This window comes from Mauremys mutica, chromosome 7 (assembly GCF_020497125.1).
Source record: "Mauremys mutica isolate MM-2020 ecotype Southern chromosome 7, ASM2049712v1, whole genome shotgun sequence".
In the NCBI taxonomy this organism is placed as follows: domain Eukaryota; kingdom Metazoa; phylum Chordata; order Testudines; family Geoemydidae; genus Mauremys; species Mauremys mutica.
The window spans coordinates 76427145-76447569 of record NC_059078.1 but is presented as its reverse complement, the minus strand read 5'-3'; the positions used below and the strand labels follow the sequence as shown (position 1 = coordinate 76447569).

The 20425-nt window shown below is 39.5% G+C and overlaps 1 protein-coding gene across 3 annotated transcripts in view; it reads left to right on the top strand.

Moving 5' to 3' along the window:
* The window catches only part of LOC123374875 (LIM domain-binding protein 3-like), a 147738-nt gene that overhangs the window by 114543 nt on the left and 12770 nt on the right, over positions 1 to 20425 (top strand). For 2 of the 3 annotated variants that reach the window (XM_045025257.1, XM_045025259.1), the window contains one exon: positions 4942 to 5348. In XM_045025257.1, the coding sequence (XP_044881192.1) occupies positions 4942 to 5348 (407 nt within the window). Of the gene's footprint in view, positions 1 to 4941; positions 5349 to 9797; positions 9821 to 13248; positions 13453 to 20425 lie in introns of all 3 variants that reach the window. The other variant, XM_045025258.1, reaches the window with a different exon arrangement.

The window sequence follows — 20425 nt, the reverse complement described above, 5'->3', positions numbered from 1 at the left end:
TTCTAATTAAAGACTGTATCCCAATTCATAGTAAGGTCAGAGTTAACATTTCTTTTCATACTTCCTGACTTGAGTGCTTAACAGTGCAGTCTCAACAGTGCATTAACACAGTGCCCTGCTGTGGGTCCCCATACCCAGATTCCCCTTGAGTTCCACCTTTGTACTAGAGCAGAGTTCACACCATGGAATGAATCCATGCAAGTTAAGGTTCATTCAGTCAGCTCTTGTTCACCCTGGTCCATCCCTCCCCACTCCCATATCCCTAACCCACACAACGCCCGTAAAGAGACTTCTTTGGGGTGAGGATAAAAGTGGAGCAAGTTGACAAATTGGCACAGTGTTTTGGTACCTCCCACTCTAGAAGCCAGTGATGCCCATGTTGAGGTTCCCCTCCTGTCCCACAGGTGAAGGGGAGTGTTCTGCCCTTAGAGAAGTTAGACAAATATTAGAAAGTTAAAAAAAAGGTTTTACTGAGAACAAAGAACGGGCTCAGCTAATGCTTCATAATAAACTCCTTTCACCCCCAGATGTTCAGTGTTCTCCCCTACATAATCATTTTTAAGCTTATCCATTGATGTAGTATCTCACCATTACACTGGAAAATTCGAATCCAGATGCCTTACTTCTCCATGGAGCAAGGAATCTCAGCAAGGTGACAGCATCTTTCTCTAGGGAGGAAGCCAATGCCCAGTGTTAGAGCCTCCTCTTCTGGTCAGCAGAAAGGTAGCATCAGACTTTTATAGATGAAAATGTTAGCTCATTTTTCCAGCCACAGGGATCATTTGATGGGGTGGAATTGGGGGTGGGGGGGAGAAGATGAGGAACAAGGAAATGTTAGTCACTGCTGACTACTTATAATTTCATTAGATATAATGCTAAGAGATGTTCATTACTAGAAGCCTGACATTCAGATTTCAGAAGTGCAATAATTTTTTCCTTCATTGGTGTATTCTTGCCACTAGACTGAAACAAACAGAACAATAATTTAATCTAAAATATACTCTTATGAATGAACCAAATAACAGGTACTTTATCAGTCATGAGAGGAAACAGCCAAATGGAAAATTGTACTGATGCTGAAAGTCCATATCCCCATCCTTCCACTTTACTCCACAAATTGCCCCTTGTCTCCAAAAATTTCCCCAGTCTTAACTTAAAAACCTCAAATGTGACCCCCAGGTTTCCAGTGTAAACTGTAGGACATAGTTCTGTTTTCCTATGCCAGTAATCAGCTATTACAATAAATCAATACCAATATGCAGTTAAGAAACCTAGCTAGAAAATATTTGAGGAACGTAACCAAAATTCCCCCAAAAGCTAAAGGATGGCAACCCCACCAGCCTTCATTTTCTGTCCCCTTACCCACAATATTTCCTTTCCTATAACCATCTCTTTATTTAAGTTACAGTTCTGCCAAATATTATTAGGCTGCTTTTTATTGATTAAAAATGTTTCTCTCTTCTAGAGCTCACGCTAACACCACTTAATAATTTCCCCTCACAGTACCCTTCCCTATATCAGAGGTGAGGGGAAGGAGTCCTGCGTTAAATTTTCACTGATTCTAAAATGTTTTTTTTTCTAGTTAACCTACAGATCTAGCTTCATCAGATGCTGTCTGTTCCTTCTGATGTTGTTGTACGTGCTTTACCTTGATTTTTCTGTCCTGCCAGGATGTATAGCTTTCAGAAGGAGAGCATCTATGTAATTGGTGACTCATTATCTGAGAAAGGATTGTGCATTTGTTCCTCTTTAAAAATATATATTTTAGGTGGAAATCCTGTTTTTTATTTGTTTAATGATACTTGGACGCCTCTAATAGGCAATTACCAATGGTTATTTGCACACTTTTTTTAAGGTCAGAACGTATTGACCGAAGTGTGTGATTAATTATAAATACATTCAGAAAAAATGGACAAAATGTGTAAAAAGCAGTAGTTTGAAATATACTATTAAGATAATCATTTTCCATAGCCTCAGTGGCCTCACACCAGAAAGCCAACAGTGGATAATTAGACCCAGTGCGAGTAACTAATATTCATTGACAATGACATTGTTACCCACTCTGTAAATTTCAGTTTGAAGCCCAAACTCTGCTCAGGTTTACATCCTCTGCAACCCCATAGAAGCCAGTGGGGTTGCAGATTTGGGATGTCCAAATATGACCCTGCAAGCCATTATAGCCCTGTATGGGGCACAGTGTCCCCAGGGGTCACTGAGGGACTTACGCTGAGTAGCAGCTCCTTCAAAACCTTTGAAAGGTTTAGCCTTCAACTCCAGTCTGGAGCGGTGTTCTTGGCCTTTGCTGCTGCAGGGGCTACATCCTTTTTTAGATACACTCCCCTGGGATGTGAGTCCCGGCAGCAACACTGACAGGCATTCCAATCTTGTGCTTCCAAAAATGTGGTTATTAATTATGGCTTCTACATGTCCGCATGCACAAGGGTGGAGAAGAGGTGTCCTCTCTACGGCACTGAATCAGGGTCAGCGTAAGTTAGCTGTAAGACAGGACTCTAAGCTTCTGCGATAAATTGCAAGTTGATATCACATATACACTAAGAAATCCACAAATTCCCCATTTGTCCAAATGCTTTATCTAGTGCCTCACTATACACTGGCGTGCAACAGATACAACAATGCCGGAAAATGTCTGCTGCTGTTCTGTTTCGTTCAAATCATATAAACAAACAGAAAGAAAAAATAAAGCTTACAATCTAAGTATAGTAGAAGGGTTTTTGTTCTGTTTGCCTAGCACAGTTGGATTCCATGCCTAGGGCTCCTAAGTGTTATGATAATATATATAATAATTATGCTGATTGTTCATGGATACTCCATTATCAAGTGAGCTGCCAAAACATAACAGAGAAAAAAGTCTCACAAAGACACCTTCCAAGAGGAGAGTTTGAACTATTGAGCTGAGGCACCGACCAGGCTAAAAGATGAAAGGGAATGGATTTATTGGAACTAGCTTTGGTTTAATAGCAAAACAGGGGCACAAAAATTGGGCATTATGAAGACAAAGACATGCTGAACACTGGTGTGGTGGATTTATGAGTTAGGTTTTCCAAACTCAAATTGGAAAACCATGTTTGTAACATCTAGACGGTCTTTTATTTCAAATTAAGGAGAAAACAAAGAGACTACATAAATTTAAAATGCCCATGAGAGTTAAAACAGAGCATCTTTCTCTTGCGCTGTAAGATCCTTCATCTTTAATCTTCTTGCAGCCGTTCCCTCTAGCAGACAGACAGACTTCTTAAAGAAAATACAAAAAACCAATATCCTAGTTATGATGCACCACAGTGAGCCAATGATTTACTCTGATGGAAATACAGGCAGTTTAGTTGGATCTAAAGGTTCCATCCTGCCAGGCACACTGTATGTCCTGAGAAATGCTGGCTGCCCTCAACTCCCACTGACTTATGGGGAGTTACACCTGGGGTGAGTTTGTGCTGAAGGGGCAGAAGGCAATGATCACAGACTTCATTGCACCGTGATCCCCTTCTGACAGCAAAAATTACTCCATGACCCCAGGAGGGAGGACCAAAGCCTGAGTCAAAGCCCAATCCCCACCACCCTGAGTGGGGTGCCCAAAACCAAAGCCTGAGTCCCACTGCCCAGGGTGGGGAGGCCAAAGCCCAAGGGCATCAGGCCCAGCAGGGAGCCTGTAACCTGACCCCCTCCACCCAGGGCTGAAGCCCTCGGGCTTTGGCCCCGGGTAGTGGGGCTCAGGCTTCAGCTTCAGCCCCGAGGTGGTGGGTCTCGGGCTTTGGCTCTGGTCCCGGGCCACAGCAAGTCTAAGCCAGCCCTGGCAACCCCAGGGTCATGACCCACTTTGTGGTCCCAACCCACAGTCTGAAAACGACTGATCTAGATCACAGCAAGCACCAGCTCAAAACTTTTGAATGGGAGGGAGCAGGGAGAGGAGGTGAGTTGTCCTTTTCATAGTTTATGGTCTAATTCTCTTACGAAATGCTGATTATTTTTTGTGTGGAATGTGTTACTGAAAATGCATTTATTTCCTGTTTTCAGTATTAACCTTATTTAATCTGTACTTTGCAGCATTAGTAGGAAACCATTTATTGACATTATATTTAACAAAACGCATAATTTTCTATTATTTTCCAGAGTGGGTTTTAGAAAGTTAAGATGTGCTTCTAATGTGAGGCATCAGCAGGGGGTTTTGCATATATATGATATTGGGAGGGCTTCTTGAGACCCTCACAATATTCCATAGTGTCCTAGCTACAAAAAAATATACAAATCACGGATGTGGAATTATACTCTTAAGGTGCAATTTCATGCTCTATGCCTGTTTAACTTCCATTCATTTAAATGGAAATTATGCACATGCATAAAAGAGAAACTATACCTGTTGGTTAATATACCTTCTTGAGTTCTTTCAGCCTACTTGCTAACCATGTTGCATGGCCTTGTTAGCATGACCTGGCGCCTATGAGAACAATGCAGTTTAAGGGCTTCATTAATTTTAGGACTGTTCGTGAGAAATTGAATGCTGTCATTTCAGAAACATTAGGTCTTAAATTTCTAGGTAATAGCATAGATTTTTGTACTTGTATATTATTGCCTCAAATGGGAGTGACCTCAAACCATTCAGATTTCCTTAATTATCATAGGAATGAATGGAAGATATAGTCTATCAAATGATATCTAATTACATCTTCAGCTAATAACAAGCTCTTTTGACATTACATTTTAACTTGTATGTTTCAACTAAAAAAAAAGCCTGAGTGTGTAGTCCCACCCTATTGAAAGAAGATCAACTGAATGTTCTCTCGAAAGGCTGGCTACTTCAGCCACTAATCTGTTTGTCTCACGTGTATGAATATATGCAGAAAGCGATAGATATAGATCTATTCTTATTGCATGTGTTCTATGATTGCTCTTTTTTTCTTTTCTTGGCCTGCATGTTTGCTACTACAGGACCCTGCTTTGGAAATCAGTGCCAGCAGAACAACCTTCAGTCCTCTAACTAACACAGCGACTGGGCCTTTGGGTAGTATTTTAGCCACCAATGGAACGTTTTCAGGCTACCTCAGCAAGCAGGAGATCAGCTGTTCAAATAGCTCTTCCGTCTTAAAGACCACTGCAGTTAGAACTTCCATGGCCTCTCTGTCTGTGACACCTGACATTTCACCTGCAAAGAGTAACCTAAGTTCAAAACTAAGACCTGTGTTCACTGATGGCAGTAGTCCTAAACACCAGCTGAGCCCTGCAAGGCAATATAACAACCCCATTGGCCTTTACTCAGCAGAGACTCTAAAGGAAATGGCTGAGATGCATAAATTAAGTCTCAAACGAAGGGCTTCAGAAGGTGGACTTCCTAGAGGGTAGGTAACGTGGTGATTAATTCAGTGTTTCAGTAAGTAAGTAACAGCTGAAGAATGAAGTATAAAACCAGTTACTATACAGTGAATTTGTCTTGTAATTATCATTAATGATGTCCTGAAAAATAGTTATTAAACCTTTCCCCACCTCAAACAGGACACATGGTGCTATTTCATAACAACTCTTGGTCTTTGGTATTCTGAATTGTATTACAGATTGGCTATTGGGTATCCTGGCATGAGGAGGAACACTGTGGTTAAGGTACCTGTGACTATACCAGCGTGTTGGTACTCTCCAATTTAATTCTCTATACTTAATCTGATTGACCTGAATATCAGCTACAGGCCTGTCTGGAAGTTGCTGTAAAAGGGATCTGAAACTACACTTTCCTAAAGAGAAATTGCCTGGAGCAGCTAAGATAACAATCTTAATCTATTGCAGTGAACTTCTATAACTCCTTCCTCAGTGTAGTCACTTTCCAGTGCAAATTGAGATTGAATTATTATTAGTTCGACCTCTTGGTTTGAATGTCATCCAGCTCAAATCTAAGCACTATTCCACCTGTGTGGAAAGAAATAATCAATAGTTATTATCCACCTGGTAAGATATAGAGATGATCCCACCTAGTTTGACTTCAGAATATGAAGTTGTCCAGTGCTGTACTGTATTTGTAGAGTAGATATTTTTGCCACAAGCTTGGACTACATTACAGAAACGTTGAAATAAATGACAGCCATGGGAAAGAGTTACTTTCCCACCTTTCTACTATTATTTATGATTTATTAATTTACAAACAAACCTCTATAAGTCAGTTACCCCAAAGCTGCCTTTATCTGAAGTGAAGTCATGTTTCCCAATGTGTTTTAGGAGAAACAAGGAATTTTCAGCACCCTTATCTGAATAAATCCCATGTCCGCCTTTCTGTTTGGATAATTAAGGTTTGATTAAGGAAAAGGGTATTTCAAATAACAATGCAGAAGTATAGTAACAGCTAGATAAAGGGAAAACTTCCCTGAGACACAATTTAGTCACCAAAGCTTTCCTTTAGCTCAATATAATATACAAAATGAGGGGCTGAGAGCAAGAGGAGAAAAATACAATAGGGGCCTGATTCTCCTTTGCCCAGTACCTTGCATAGTCACTTACATGAGAGCAAAGTGGATGTAAAACGCTATTATTCTGAGTTGATAGTGTTTTACACCAGGATGCACTCAGTTTGCATTAGTGTAAATGACTACACAAGATGCAAGACAGTGAGCCTAGCGCTCACTAGCACCATCAAGCCCCTAGCACTGTAAACTCAAAAGTGCTGTCTACATTTCTCTACCTGCTTTAGCACTCACAGCTCCTTGGTAGCACATCTTACCTCCCTTGTCTTGGCCTCTTCACATCCCTTGTTAACCTTTCTCCTTGTATTTTCCTTTAGGTAAATTTTGGGCAGATGAACTGCCTGAGTATTCCTACTATGTACTATTACAAACAAATACACACCATAGGGTTGCATCTGCCACTCATTGACATCAGTAGAAGCCTTTTCATTGATTTCAATAGGCATTGGATCAGGCCACATAATCGAAGCATTTGTCTTTAAGGAGGTAAACAAAATATGGACACTGAACCAGCTCCTCAGTAATCCCCCTACCTTACAGCAATGCCTTTCTATATGTGCCACTTCTTCCCACATATATGCACAAGCACTCTCACAAAATAATTTAAGCTCCTCTTGATGCACATCTGTGACCTTCTTATGCTATGTCTAGTATACCGAGACATAGCATAAGAAGGCTTGGCAGAATTCGATTTTAATTTTTTTATAATTTGGATGGATAAAATTGATATTTATTTTTAAACATTTTTTTCAAGTTATATTTTCACCATTGTGCAAAATTGCAGGAAATTGGGGCGGAGGTGTCAGACAATAGTTATTTAATGACCATAGGCATTGAGATTCAAAAATTTAAAGCCTTATAACCGTTAAAACACAATTTGTCAACATCACGTGTCAAAATATACAAAGGAAATATCCTTAAATCAAACTCTAATAAGTTCTCAAGCAGCACTTTTCTTTCTTACATTGCTAAGCTATAAATTTGGATTATTACTAATGGAAATATTTTTTTCATCAGGGTGTGTGTGTACATCAAAACTTACTGATATTTACCAATAAAAATTGAATCTTTCCAAGTTTAAGTGTCAGACTCCCAATAACAAAGCTAAAGCTTTTATCATGGTACCCTTACCTGAGATTTCATTCTGAATTTGAATATGGTTTTGGGGTGCTTTTGTATGAGTAGCTGTAACATATTCATAAATTATAGCCAATTCTGCCTCCTTGCTTTACATATAAACAAACGGAGCAATATGGAAAATCATACAGTTAATGGATCCCTCCCCGGGAAAGAAAGAGCTGTTTTGATAGCTGTTAAGCACTCACCAAAGTACAAACAGCCGGAAATTACTCAGCACAAGTGTCTTTGTAATGGTAGCATGCTGTGAAAATTCTGTGTTCCCGGGCCCCCATGTCCACTTGTATGTTATCCATGAAGTGAGAAGCCCTGTGGACTGCAATCTAAAAAGGAATACTAGCTTTCTTGGGACCTGCTAGAGGTTTAGTGCTTATGTTATCCATGATTCTCTGTTCTTCTGGGTTTGTACATTCATAAAAAGCAAAAAGAACAGGAATACTTGTGGCACCTTAGAGACTAACAAAAAGCAGTACAGTGCAAAACAGGCTCTGCAAGGTCAGCTCTGACTCTGATTGGTACTAGTCTATAAGTGATACTGTATGAAAACCTACATAGGGCAGGTAGATCCCAGGTGTATTTTATATTTAAATGTTTGGGATTTTTTTTAACTTGTATCCTGTGAAACATCTAAACAGATCCAGTGATGTGCTGGATGGGACTCTGGGGAACCCCTTGTTAAAATTCTATCAGCAAGCGCAAAGGAAGATTGGAATGATTTCTGTGTCTCTTACTGAATTCCCAGTCCCTTACTCCTCTTATACACTTCTGGAAATAAGGGCTTATTACAGGGCAAGGGTGAACATTTTTTGCAGGAGTGCCTATTACAGAGTCAGCAGCAGATCTTAATGGAGTAAAGGTTCTGCAATGGGGAATATTAACACAGATTGAGAATGAGTCATCGAGTCTCATGTATGGATTCTCATTCCAGCCTGTGTTATTCTGCACGTCTTTGGCTAGGACAGTAAATACCTGTCCCGCATGTTTTTGTGTGTCAGAGGGGTAGGATTACCAGCTTGTTACTCTGTGGCATCTTTGAGTGAGCAGGTTGCGTATTTCGGTACCTGCCCATATTTAGAAATAAACTAAAATGATGTGTGGAACTGAGCTGGAAAAATTTTTATCATCTCAACCCAGCATATCAAGAGAGGCTAAGCTTTACTGTAGCTGGAGGGAGTTGTGATAATCTGTTTAGGTCTGAAAAATCTTTGCCGAGATTTGAGGATATTGACCACTTCTCAGAAGACTAATGTGTGCACAGTATTTTTTCTGTCTATGAAACATAGTTTTCATGTACATGTTCTTCATACTCCACCATCAAAGAATTGGTTGCTCTCTCTTTTAAGGGGTATTTTACAAACTCCAGTTCTACCTTAAAAATAATGTTTTCTATGCACAGACATGGTTGAGGGGATTAGAATAGCCATCAGAGTTCACTTCAGAAAATGATACTATTACACCATGTTTCACTGTAAGCGGTTGCTCAGCTGTCTTGCACATACCTAAAATGGATATAGAATCACTGATCTGCTTACAGGCTACAACTTGTTCCTAATATATCTCTACTGATTCCTGTAAAAGACAGATATATTTGGCTCATTGCATGGTTTACAGAGCTGGCAGAATATTCTCGAAGCTGAGAATCTGAGGGGCAGACACTGGAAAAAAAGTCATTATATGACTGTATGTCCAGACAAATGCAACAGCACAGAGCCCCATGCCACAGCTTTGGCTCACTGCACGGTTTTTTACTTGGGTGTCAGAGCTGCAGAAAAGGCTTATGTAAAGAAGAAGCTACTCCAAAGAGTCACTGAGATGAAAGCAGTGGGCCAATCCAGTCGTAATGCTGCTCAGCACTGCTCTGTGGGAGCCCCAGATTCACTCCCAAGGCTGGAAATGTTGCAGAAGTTCTGCTTCCTTGCTTCTGTAACCCTCAATAACAATACTTCCAGTGATGCACAGTAATAAAAATGTTGTCAAGGATCAGCCAGAATGCCTTGGTACCTTAGTAAGTCTCTGTGGATAAACTATAATCCCTACATTTCTCCTCTCTCTTAATCCATTGTGGTTTTTTAGGCATACAGTTGCTTTCTATTCCTATTTGTAGATGGTTTGATAAAGCTTTATAAACCCTTGTTAATACGTATTGCCCTTGACACTCTAAAACTATTGTTCCTTTTGTTTGTTTGTTCTTTCTCTCTTCCCTAGGTCATAGCCAACACTGCTGCCAAGTTAGTATCAAATAGTGTGTACGTGTTATGCTGTATGTTTGGGGATTTGTTTTCTGGGGTAGCATGAGCCCATATGTTCTTGCTGTGTCTTTTTGCAAGGTAAAAGCATTGAAAAAGACCAGATTGGCATGGCAGGCATCATACATGGCTACTATATCCAGAGGTGGTTCTAGTCTAACAATATTTCTGAAACTCTCCTGCTTATTTGGAATTTCATGTTGATATCCTAACTTTGCAACTGTAACTTGGATTGGAACTTGTTTAACTCTTGAAAAGCTTTTCAGATCTTTTTAATTCCCTGAAGTCATACATGCATTTCTTCTTAATTCTTCCAATAGTCTTCATGCCCCCGGGATTTTGTGGGCTTTGGGTACAATCTTTTTATTATATAATTACCAGTGTGTTTTTAGCTTCAGGAGATAAATCCAAATCTTGAAGTCCAATTCCAGCCAAATTCCCATTGACCTCAACGTTTAGCTCTTGGGTTTTAAATATCTAAGATGTACATTTCTTCAGTGGGAATTCTGCCTGAATAAGGAGTTAGTATGGACTTGAGGATCTGACCCATCAGCTTTTAGGCAGGGAAATTCCCCCAACTCCCCTTCAACTTTGACCTTCAATTTTGAGGTGAGAGCAAAAAGATCCCTTCTGAATGCCTGCTTGACTTCTCTGGATTGGAAGTTGCTCATGCCCATGCAACATTCTGGAAGTCCAGAAACTGATGGGAACTCAAAATTGGGCTAAATTCAGCAGCAAAGTAAATGATGAAGCAAGTTAAATGTCAAGTTTAACTGATAAAAGGATCAGTGGAAATGATAGAGTAGTTCAACTTGAATTGTCGTTTAGAGGGTGAGCAACATAAGTGTAATTTACACTGATTTGACAGCGTGTGGTGCCCACATTAAGCCCTTGATGTAGCTTGGAACAAATAGATACAACTTCCATTGAAGTCAAAGGAGCCTTTGCCCACTTACGCTTAGGACTGAATTTTTCCCTGGAATTGTAGGGCCAACGTAGCAGAAATCAAAGTATGGGGCTCTATTTTATCTTATACTCTTCTGTTACATTTCCTGCATACTTCCAGAGTTCTGCTACCAAGCTGTGTAAATTTTGCACACCTGCTGAATGCCTGTCAGCATTACCTATTGCAAAGACCCCAGATTTGTAGCTCTTAGTCTCTTGCTCCTGCTAGAATTGGCTCCTCACCTCTGCCAAAGGGTCCTGCGCTGAGCATCCTGTATTGACATTAACATTTTCTCCCCTCCCAACAAGACACTGCAGTAGAAACTCTGCAGTTGAAAGAGACCTTTTCTGGTTCTTTCTATGGAAATGCCTATTGATTTCAATTGAAGTTTTGCCTTGTGAAGGACTGTAGGTTTGACCCCATCCTGTTAAGAGAGCAGTGAAATTGCTTCAATTCCAACACCGAAATCAGTAATTTTTGTGCGAGCCTAAGCATCCCTGAGACCTCTAGCCCTTTTTTGGATTGATTTGTTCAAGCCAATTGCCTAGGACATATATTTTCATATTTAGGCAAACTGATGCCTTCACTGAGTCTTCCCTTCTCCTATTAATGGAAAAGAGGGAGAGCACTGAATTAATGATCTCCAGAGTCTATGAATTCCGAACTGCTCTCCGATGGCTTGATGCATTGTGGGGATAAGAGAAGCCACCTCTATAACAAAGCATGGGGATTTTCAGAAGCCAACAGTAGGCATAATGTGCAGTCTCTCTTTCTTTGTGAGTCACTCTACAAGATGGTATCAATAGAATAATGTTATCATGGTTATTAAACATGTTAATTAAGAGACATTTAAAATGGTGAAAATGTTCAAATAAATGCATGGTTTTTGTTTGTACCGAATGCATAATGAAGCTTCTTAATTCCTTCAAAATGACTATGCATGTATTTCAGGGCTGTGTTTGCAATAAGGTATGTGTGCATCTATATGCACCTGTCCCTGCTGCATGCTCTTCTCAAATATTGCTTCAAAAATGCACAACTATATCTCTCCTATTGGCCTCAGTTAAGGTATCTCACCAAACAAAAGGCTGTTACAGGAGTTGGAATCCATTGCTTGGGAGAGCAGATCATCTATGATAATCAGCGCAAGTCTCAAGTCAGTTGTCTGCTGGGAGTCTTCACAACTTGTGGGAAGAGTTTTTCACCCCTTTGATTTTCTTCTCTCTCCTTTAATGACTGAGGGGGGCATCTTCTATTAACAAACACTCTAAAAGGCCCCATACTGTGGCCCGATCCTTCTGACCTGCCATGAATATTGCAGATTCCTTTTCTTTATTGTTGCTCAGTAAACTGGAAGAGTTACTGCTGAGCACTGTGAAGCAATCCCTACCATTCAGGGATGAGCATATAGTGTCTGAAGCACCCAAAATACTTTATTTTCTTGGTGGGTTGAGGGAGGAGGTGGGAGTGACAGAAGGGAATTTAACCCTGGTGTCCCATATGGTATCCAAGAGCAGTTAATTAAATGACTGAAGATCTGATTTAAAACGTTACTTGGAAAAACTTAAGCTAAACTCTAGGAGTATAACACTGTCTACCAAGATGCTGAGAGTCATGGCTTAATGATCTAAGTTTAGGATTGACAGTGAGGAACCCTGGCATTCAAATCCTAGCTCTGACACTGATTGCCTCCATGATTTTGGATGTGTCACTTAAACTGCCTGTGCCTCATTTTCCCTAATAAAAATCCTTAACCACATGGAGGTCACAATAGGCAACTATCTCAGGATAATGAGTGCAATTGTCCTATCGACTGTGATGTAGACAGATTTAGGACTGAGCTTGCAATAAATTTATCCTGGAGTGGTTACATATTTTGGTAACCTCCACATTTCCTCACAGAGGTGCTATAAGAATTAAATTGTTAATATCTGCGAAGGGCTGTGAAGATGAAAAGCATGAGTACTAAATATCACCATGATGAATTATGCATATAGAAAAAATGTAGTTCTGCATAAGAGAGAAGCAGTTGTTTATTTCAACTCATTAAACTTTCTAGTACCTTAGAAGATCTTTCTAAAAAGATTGAAGGAATACATGGGGAGCTCTTTGGGTGTAGACATATATGTACCTACATATGTATATGTAACAGCTATATTTGCCATATTTTTTGTTTTGTGGCTGCAACTGTCTCAAGTTTACAAAACTATCAGCCAACACAAAAATCTCATTCTGTAGTCTAGCCCCTGACCACTTTCCTTGTTAATGTTATCCATTACACTGTGTGTTCTTTCTCTCCAGCAGTCTGAACAGATGCTTTTGTGGTGAGATGTCTTAGGCACATGCACACATTCCTCTGCTGCTGCTTTTTTCTTTTTATAATTATCACCTGTTTGTCCTTCTTTTCTTTTCTTTTCTTTCTCCCTTTGTCTCTTCTCCAAACCTCACTCTCACATAACCCCAGCACTGAGTATGTGGAACGCTTCAACCCTAATGTCCTGAAGGACTCTGCCCTGTCTACACACAAACCCATTGAGGTGAAAGGCCCGGGTGGCAAGGCCACTATAATTCATGCCCAGTATAACACCCCGATCAGCATGTATTCCCAGGATGCTATCATGGATGCCATCGCAGGCCAGGCACAGGCCCAAGGTGGTGAACTTGCTGGGTAAGGTTTTTTCTTGTGTAAAATGGCACCTATCTGCATGATGTATGAATCCTTCCTCTCATCCTTTTTCTCTCCTTGTTTGTTTGTCTGTTTGGATTTTGCGGGGGAAGGAGGAAGTATCTTTATGCATTGCACTGAAAAATACAGATCAGTGTTTTCTTTAAATATTTTGAGGTGGAATTAACATCCCTTGAAAGATAAAAGGAGGAGGGGTGTTTAGAATAGAAAACTTCCTTTTTCAGTATTCTTCCTAGATTTGGAAGCTCTGATGACTTGGAGAAATCCCACATGGTTATACAGAGAGGTTTTTGTCTGTAAAACTAAATGGTTCTCCCTTGGTAGTAGAAGACATTCTGAGGTGAGGGATGAGCTGTAGTCATAAAAAAACAACCCCCAAAAATCCTGCTATTTGCAAATACCCACATTATTTCAGTGGCTTTTTCATGTCAGGCCAGTTTCTGCCACAGTTACTCACACTAGGTAAATGATACTACTCAGAGACTAAGGCACAGTTCAGTGAGAGTAATGGTGGTGGAATGAGGCCATTTTATATATGGTACTTGAAGCAAAAAAGGAAAGTTATTTTGACTCTCTCAATCTGTTCCATGGTTACCGTTGGTGAGAGATGCTTTGTCAGGTAAGGTAAGCCCCAGATTTGACCTATGAAAAAATTGTTAGAAATTACTGGGGGCGTATCTTGCCCTTAGCCTGTCCATTCATTTCCCTCTGATATAGTTGTGGGTTCCACACATGGAATGGGAACTAAATATACTGTACTTTTCAGCATTGAGAAACTGGTAAGTATGCAAACTTGATAGGCAAAGACATTTTTTTAAGCCTCTAAGATGGTATTACAAAAATTGAGAGTAAAAATATTATTAGTAAGGAAATTGGCAGCACTTTTTTTAAGTTGATGAGCAAACTGTTAAATTAATCTCCATGGTTTGAATATTGCTCTCAGCTACTTGGGTGTAAATCCAGAGTAATTCCACTGACTTCAGCAAAGTTGTCCTGGTTTTACATTGGTATAAGTGACAGCAGATCATAGGTTTTGTTTAATTTTTTTATTATATCCATCATCAAGCTCAGAGAAACAGATTGCTGCTAAAGCATAAGGGCTAAGGTTACTCAAGTAGAATATTGATATCAGAATGTTAATAAAGAGCAACTTTGTACATTTCACCTGGAGAAAAGGTTTGTGGAGTTGGAAATATGGGTAGTTATTGTCTTAATAATGCCTATTATAACAACCATACTTTCGGTCTAATAACTGCATTGATTACATAGCACAACAGGCAAGAAAAATGGAGGAGCATTTGTCATTGGTATAAAAAGAATGTAAGATGCATTTTTATTACTGGTTATTGTTTGATGTTTTTCAGACTGAAGCCCAATGTTATGTTATCCTATTTTGGGATTTATATTTAACGACTGCTGTTTAATTGAAACCTCTAACTTAGGATAAACAGGAGTTTGCATATTTCACAGTTGAGAAGATATTTAAGTTAAAAATGATGTTTCCGCAATACTGCATGCATCACTAAAAATAATAATAATTTCTCCCAACTGCTGATTTAAACCAGTGTGGGGTGATTATGACACCTCTTTTTTGTTGTCTTTAGCAGACAGATAGAGGTTTGTGTATAAAGAAAGTGGTGACGACAGACAAGATACTCTGTTGATCCAAATACATACTTTTCACTTTTGCAGTGCTGCACAGTATAGCTGCTTTTCAGCAATGAGAAGGTTCATGATGGTGTGTGACAACCAGTAAAGAAAATATATAAACAGCCTCTCTAAAAAGACTTAAAATTCATCCAATATGAAGGGCCTAAAATGCATGTATGATATAAAAAAATGTTATACAACTAGATTAAATATGGTGTAATCAAGGACCCTGAGTGCTGTTTCGGAATCCTTAGCTCTGTCAATAGCACTTAATAATTCTGTTTTCGTCCAATTTAGTTTCTGTCAACCTCAGAATTCTATATTATCCTACGAGGGAAATGCAATTTTTTCCTGAAAATTGTTCTTATTTCAGACTGAACTCAAAATAAGTTACAATAAAATAACTTCTTAGTTTTGTCCTGTAAAAAATTTGAATTCCAGATTGAGCTAGATTTTTTTAATAAACCTCTTTTGCCATTTTTAGGGAAAATGTAATATAATCACATTTTCTGGTTTAAGAAATGTTGTTTGTAGCCATGACTCAAAACTGGCTGTAAATTACTAATAGTCAGTTGACAAGCTCTTGGTCTTTAATATAATGGACATGTAATTCACCCTGATATTGTGAAAAAAAACCTCCTAAAGCATATTCTCCATGGGCCTGATCCTGCAGTCCTCATTCATGCAGTTTCAAGTCATGCCTCAGCAAGGACTGCAAGGTACAGCCTAATATATGCTGTAATTACTTTCCTTAAGAACTTGTATTACGCTTGCCAATATGCATTTTCAGATTTCAGATTTATCTAAGCAAATATTTATACAACAACCATCAGAGCCCCAAAAGAAACATGCTGATTTAGTGGAAGAAATATATGCCTTTTAAGTGGTATACTTATAAACCCTTAATAAACCTTTTGTCATCTGTAACCTTCTCATTTCTCTCTCAAACTGCAGTAAATGAAGAGTAACCCAAGTGTAGTTAACCTGGCTTCACACTGGTATAAATCCATTAAGTGGAAGGCAAATCAAGGCCTGTTTTTTTTCCAAATACAGTGGGACTTTTGTGACAACTGTTAATGTGGAAGGAAGGGGTTAGGGAGAGAGGATGCATGGTGCAAACCAGAACAAATTAAGGGCCTAAACCATATGGCTGTGCAGTTTACCATTAAAGTCAATGTAGATTTGTATGGTGCAGGTGCCTGCCCACGTAGGTTGCAGGATTGCGGCTTTGGTCTTGATGGATTATTTGATTTCCTTGTGGGATTCTTTAAATATTACCAAACAATTCATCTATGATATAACTCCACTGCCTTTATTGGAGTTAGATGCGGGATGCATGTGATCCCATGTTTCTCTTGTTAGACATTCTATTCTGTCTGGAATAGAAAACTTTTAATCTTTTCATCGGTATGGGAAGGAGAAATGTGTGCTGTAACTTTAACATAGTTGATATTGAGGTGATAACACCCAATGAGCTTATTCAGAGTGCTAACATAATTATTTTCTTTGTGCTCCCTTTTATTGATCATTTCTTTTCTTTTCTCTTTATTCAATCCTTTTCTTCACTAATTTCTGATACTAACATTACTCTGTTGTGCACATCCCAATGCTCCATAATGATGGATCCCACACAATGCCTTTTGTTGGGTTTTGACCATATGACTCACAGTGAATCTCCATTGGCGTAAGTAGATCCATATTTCCAACTAGCTGAACACTATGAAAGAAGTACAGCATATGTGTGTTCTTTTAAAAAGGTTCACTTCTTTCATATATATGGATTTTAGAGGCATTTTATTGTATATGCAAAGTCATACAATACAAATCATCTCTCTTTAAAACTGCCATTTAGACAGACTCATAGTTATAAAGTTTCACTGTTGAGCATATGAAGTCCTGGTAATTTCATAGAAGGCTCTTAAATGAGATCTGTCAAATGCAGTTCAGAACAAAGAATTTGCCATATTGGATCAGACCACTGGTCCAACATGCTTCTCCTATATGAGGCCAGTCCCTGATGCTTCACAGAAAGGAGAGACTGCCCCTTCCAGAATATCCCAGATAAGATGAAAGAATTCCACTAAGTGCAGATGGAGATGAGAATTCAATGTATTTTCTAATGGGAGGGGAAAAGTGTGTACTTATTTAAATATTCCGTAGTGTTAGAGAATTCTGACACGGGCAGTCTGAGTAATGATAAAGGGTCCAAATGATGAAACACTAGAATAAAGGTAAATATAGCTGTTTAACTGGAAAGGAAACAAAAGGAAATAAACATATCTAGATTAAAAAGCCAGGAGTCAGCCCTTCTGTTGTTTTACATAAGACATAGCACCAATGAAGTCAGTGGAGCTATGCCAGTTGACATCAGCAGAAGCTTTGTTCCAATTTTTTTTCCATTTTATGTATTAAATTTTAAATTTTAGAAATTAAACAGTTACTGGCATTTATTTTTATGTATCAGGCAGTTTTTTAGTGAACTGTTACTTTTTGGAAATATGTCCAGGAAATAATCCTCCTCTGTTACCTCAAGTAGAAAGCTAATCTAATATGAACTAGCATTGAAGCATTTCCTTCATCTTTGGAGAGTGATTTCTGAGGGCTTGTATACACAGCACGGCAAAGTGCTCTATGGGGGTGTGATTTATAAAGCATCCTAACATGTTGTGCTCTAACTGCCCTGTAGAGACCCTGCTGGCGTGCTCTAAAAGGTACCTAGTTTGTGTTAACATAGGATTGAAAGAGGACTAACACAAACTAGGTACCTTTTAAGTTACATCTACACTACAAGCTAGACATGATTATTCCCCTGCTTTTGTGCACGTATGTGCACTAGCTCACATCGGCTAGTGTAGCCATGGTAGTAGGGGCAGCAGCAGCAGAGTCACAGCTTAGCTATGCCGAGTACAAACCCACCTGAAACCAGTAGGTACAGCCCCCCCCCCCCCCGAATTTCCCCAACACCCTCCCCCAGTTTTGTGAACTACTTACATGCAGTGCTGCCAATTTAGTGATTGTTTGGAAATGTGAATTGAAATTGAAACATTAATACACACTTTTAAAGCATATAAAGTGTATGATAAAATACATGTATCTAAAAAAGTATAATAGATTGAAAAGTATGAACATTGACTAGCTTCCTTATACAGCTGATGTTTTAATGATATGTCACAGTGCATTCATTTCAGTGATGTTGGCCAATTTAATAATTTCAGATTATGATTTATAAGCAAATTCCAAATGAGCTCTCCCTGACAACTAGTGATGAGCTTGGGGAAAAGGCTGCAGGACCAGATTGTATTTACATTCACACCTACTATATCTAGGTATCTAGCAAACAGAGCTGTGTTGCCCAAGTGATAGACTTTGGCTGGGGTTGGGTTACAAATCACTAGAATGCAGGGGGGAATGAAATGGTGCTATTCTTATTGTATGAGTAAAGGGCAGTAGAACTGTACTTAGCCTGTGCTGATTGAGGACATCAAGAGAGAGGGTGGAGACAGGTGTTTTGCTTGATGGTCTGCCTGAGTCACAAGTACTATTTGACCTGCCCCTCTCCACTGTTTAAAGACAGAGCAGATTAGGCTCCATAGAGAGTCTTTTGTTTTGTTAAGTGACCACTGCAGCCGAAATCACTGATAATCAGGTCTAAGCACTTAGACCTGCTGTGGGAGAGTGTTTCTGTGGAAGAGATGGCCCAGTCTGCACTAGCAGCGAGGTTCCCCCACTGAGAGCTCAGCTGAAATCACTGAGAGCTGGGTGGAACCTCAAGAGACCAACTCGCAGAGGTCACAGTGGCAGGTGACAGCAGAAGGTGATGGCACCGGGCCATGGCAACGGATCAAAGGAGTGAACGGTGGCACAATGAACAACAGTGGCCAGAGCAGCTGGAGGAACGAGCAAGGTGCCTTCTTGCCCCCCACCTGGGAGGTGAACTCATGTGAAAGCACCTCTGAACTCTGAGTCTCCACTGACCAAGGACATCACCGGTGAGTGTAAACAAGGCTGTTAAGAATGCTGGAGACACAACATAGTCCATGCGAACAAACATGGCTGTAGCATCATACTTTATATTTAAGCAAGAGATACTACACACTACAAACTAGAGGCAAATGTTAAGTGCATTGTCACTTGTTGAAGTTGAACACTGGTTCCGAACAAGACCAACAAATGCTCACTATCTTTCTGCAAGAAACTCAACTGACTGGCTAGAAACATGTGGTGCAACAGTGAAAGACTCAACAGTTGAAAAAGTGAAGAACTCTCTCACCACATTCAAAACATTTGCATATATGGCTGATGAATGCACCTGAATTGATTAGTCTCATAGTTGGCATGGCAACATCCATTTTTTCATGTTCTCTGTGTGTGTGTGTATATATATATATATATATATATATATATATAATCTTCCTACTGTATTTTCCACTGCATGCATCTGATGAAGTGGGTTTTAGCCCACGAAAGCTTATGCCCAAATAAATTTGTTAGTCTCTGAGGTGCCACAAGTACTCCTCATTCTTTTTGAAAAATACAGAAGATACTCTGGGACTGCAGTTCAAATTAGTCCAACCTGGGAAAACCCGCCGGCTTTCTCATGAGCGATCCTTGGTTGTTGTCTTAAGCCGTTGTCTTAACTGTTATTACTGGCTTTGGAAAGTATCTACAAAGAAGGGATGGATCTAAGTAGTGAGGCTGGTGGATTACTTTTGCTACTACATTCAGAGAAGAGGATTGCCATTCTCTCTCTTGTAAGTCTACTGTTGAAACCACTTGGGTCATTAAACAGTGTCATCCAGGCATCTGCTACAAGAATAGTAGATCTTTATCCAGCAAGAGAAGCTGCATTTGGATCAGAGAGCTATCCATTGAAAAAGTACTGGAAGAAGCAAAGACTTCAGTCCAGAAGTTGACCAATGAAGGCATTTATATTGAATCCTTAAGTGAAGAGGACAAGAAATGTTTATTAAGACAACTGAAAAAATACACAGACTTGATTCTTAAAAATCTACAGCAGTGACTTCTAGATTCTATTCAACCTCTACACAACTTTTACAGATCTCTGTCCTATAAAACACTGACAGTTGAGTGGAGTGAGGCATTACCAGCAATGGGGCTGCCATGTGCTCAGGACAGAATAGAGAATTTGAACACAGAGTGGAATATCATACATGAATGAATGAAGATTTGACTTCAACTTTTTTTTTTATCATCACTAGTGGCTCGACCCGATCTTTGTGCTGTGCTTCCTGGGATGAAAGAAGTAGGTGTACATCTCTTGCTACTCCAAGTCACAACAGCTACA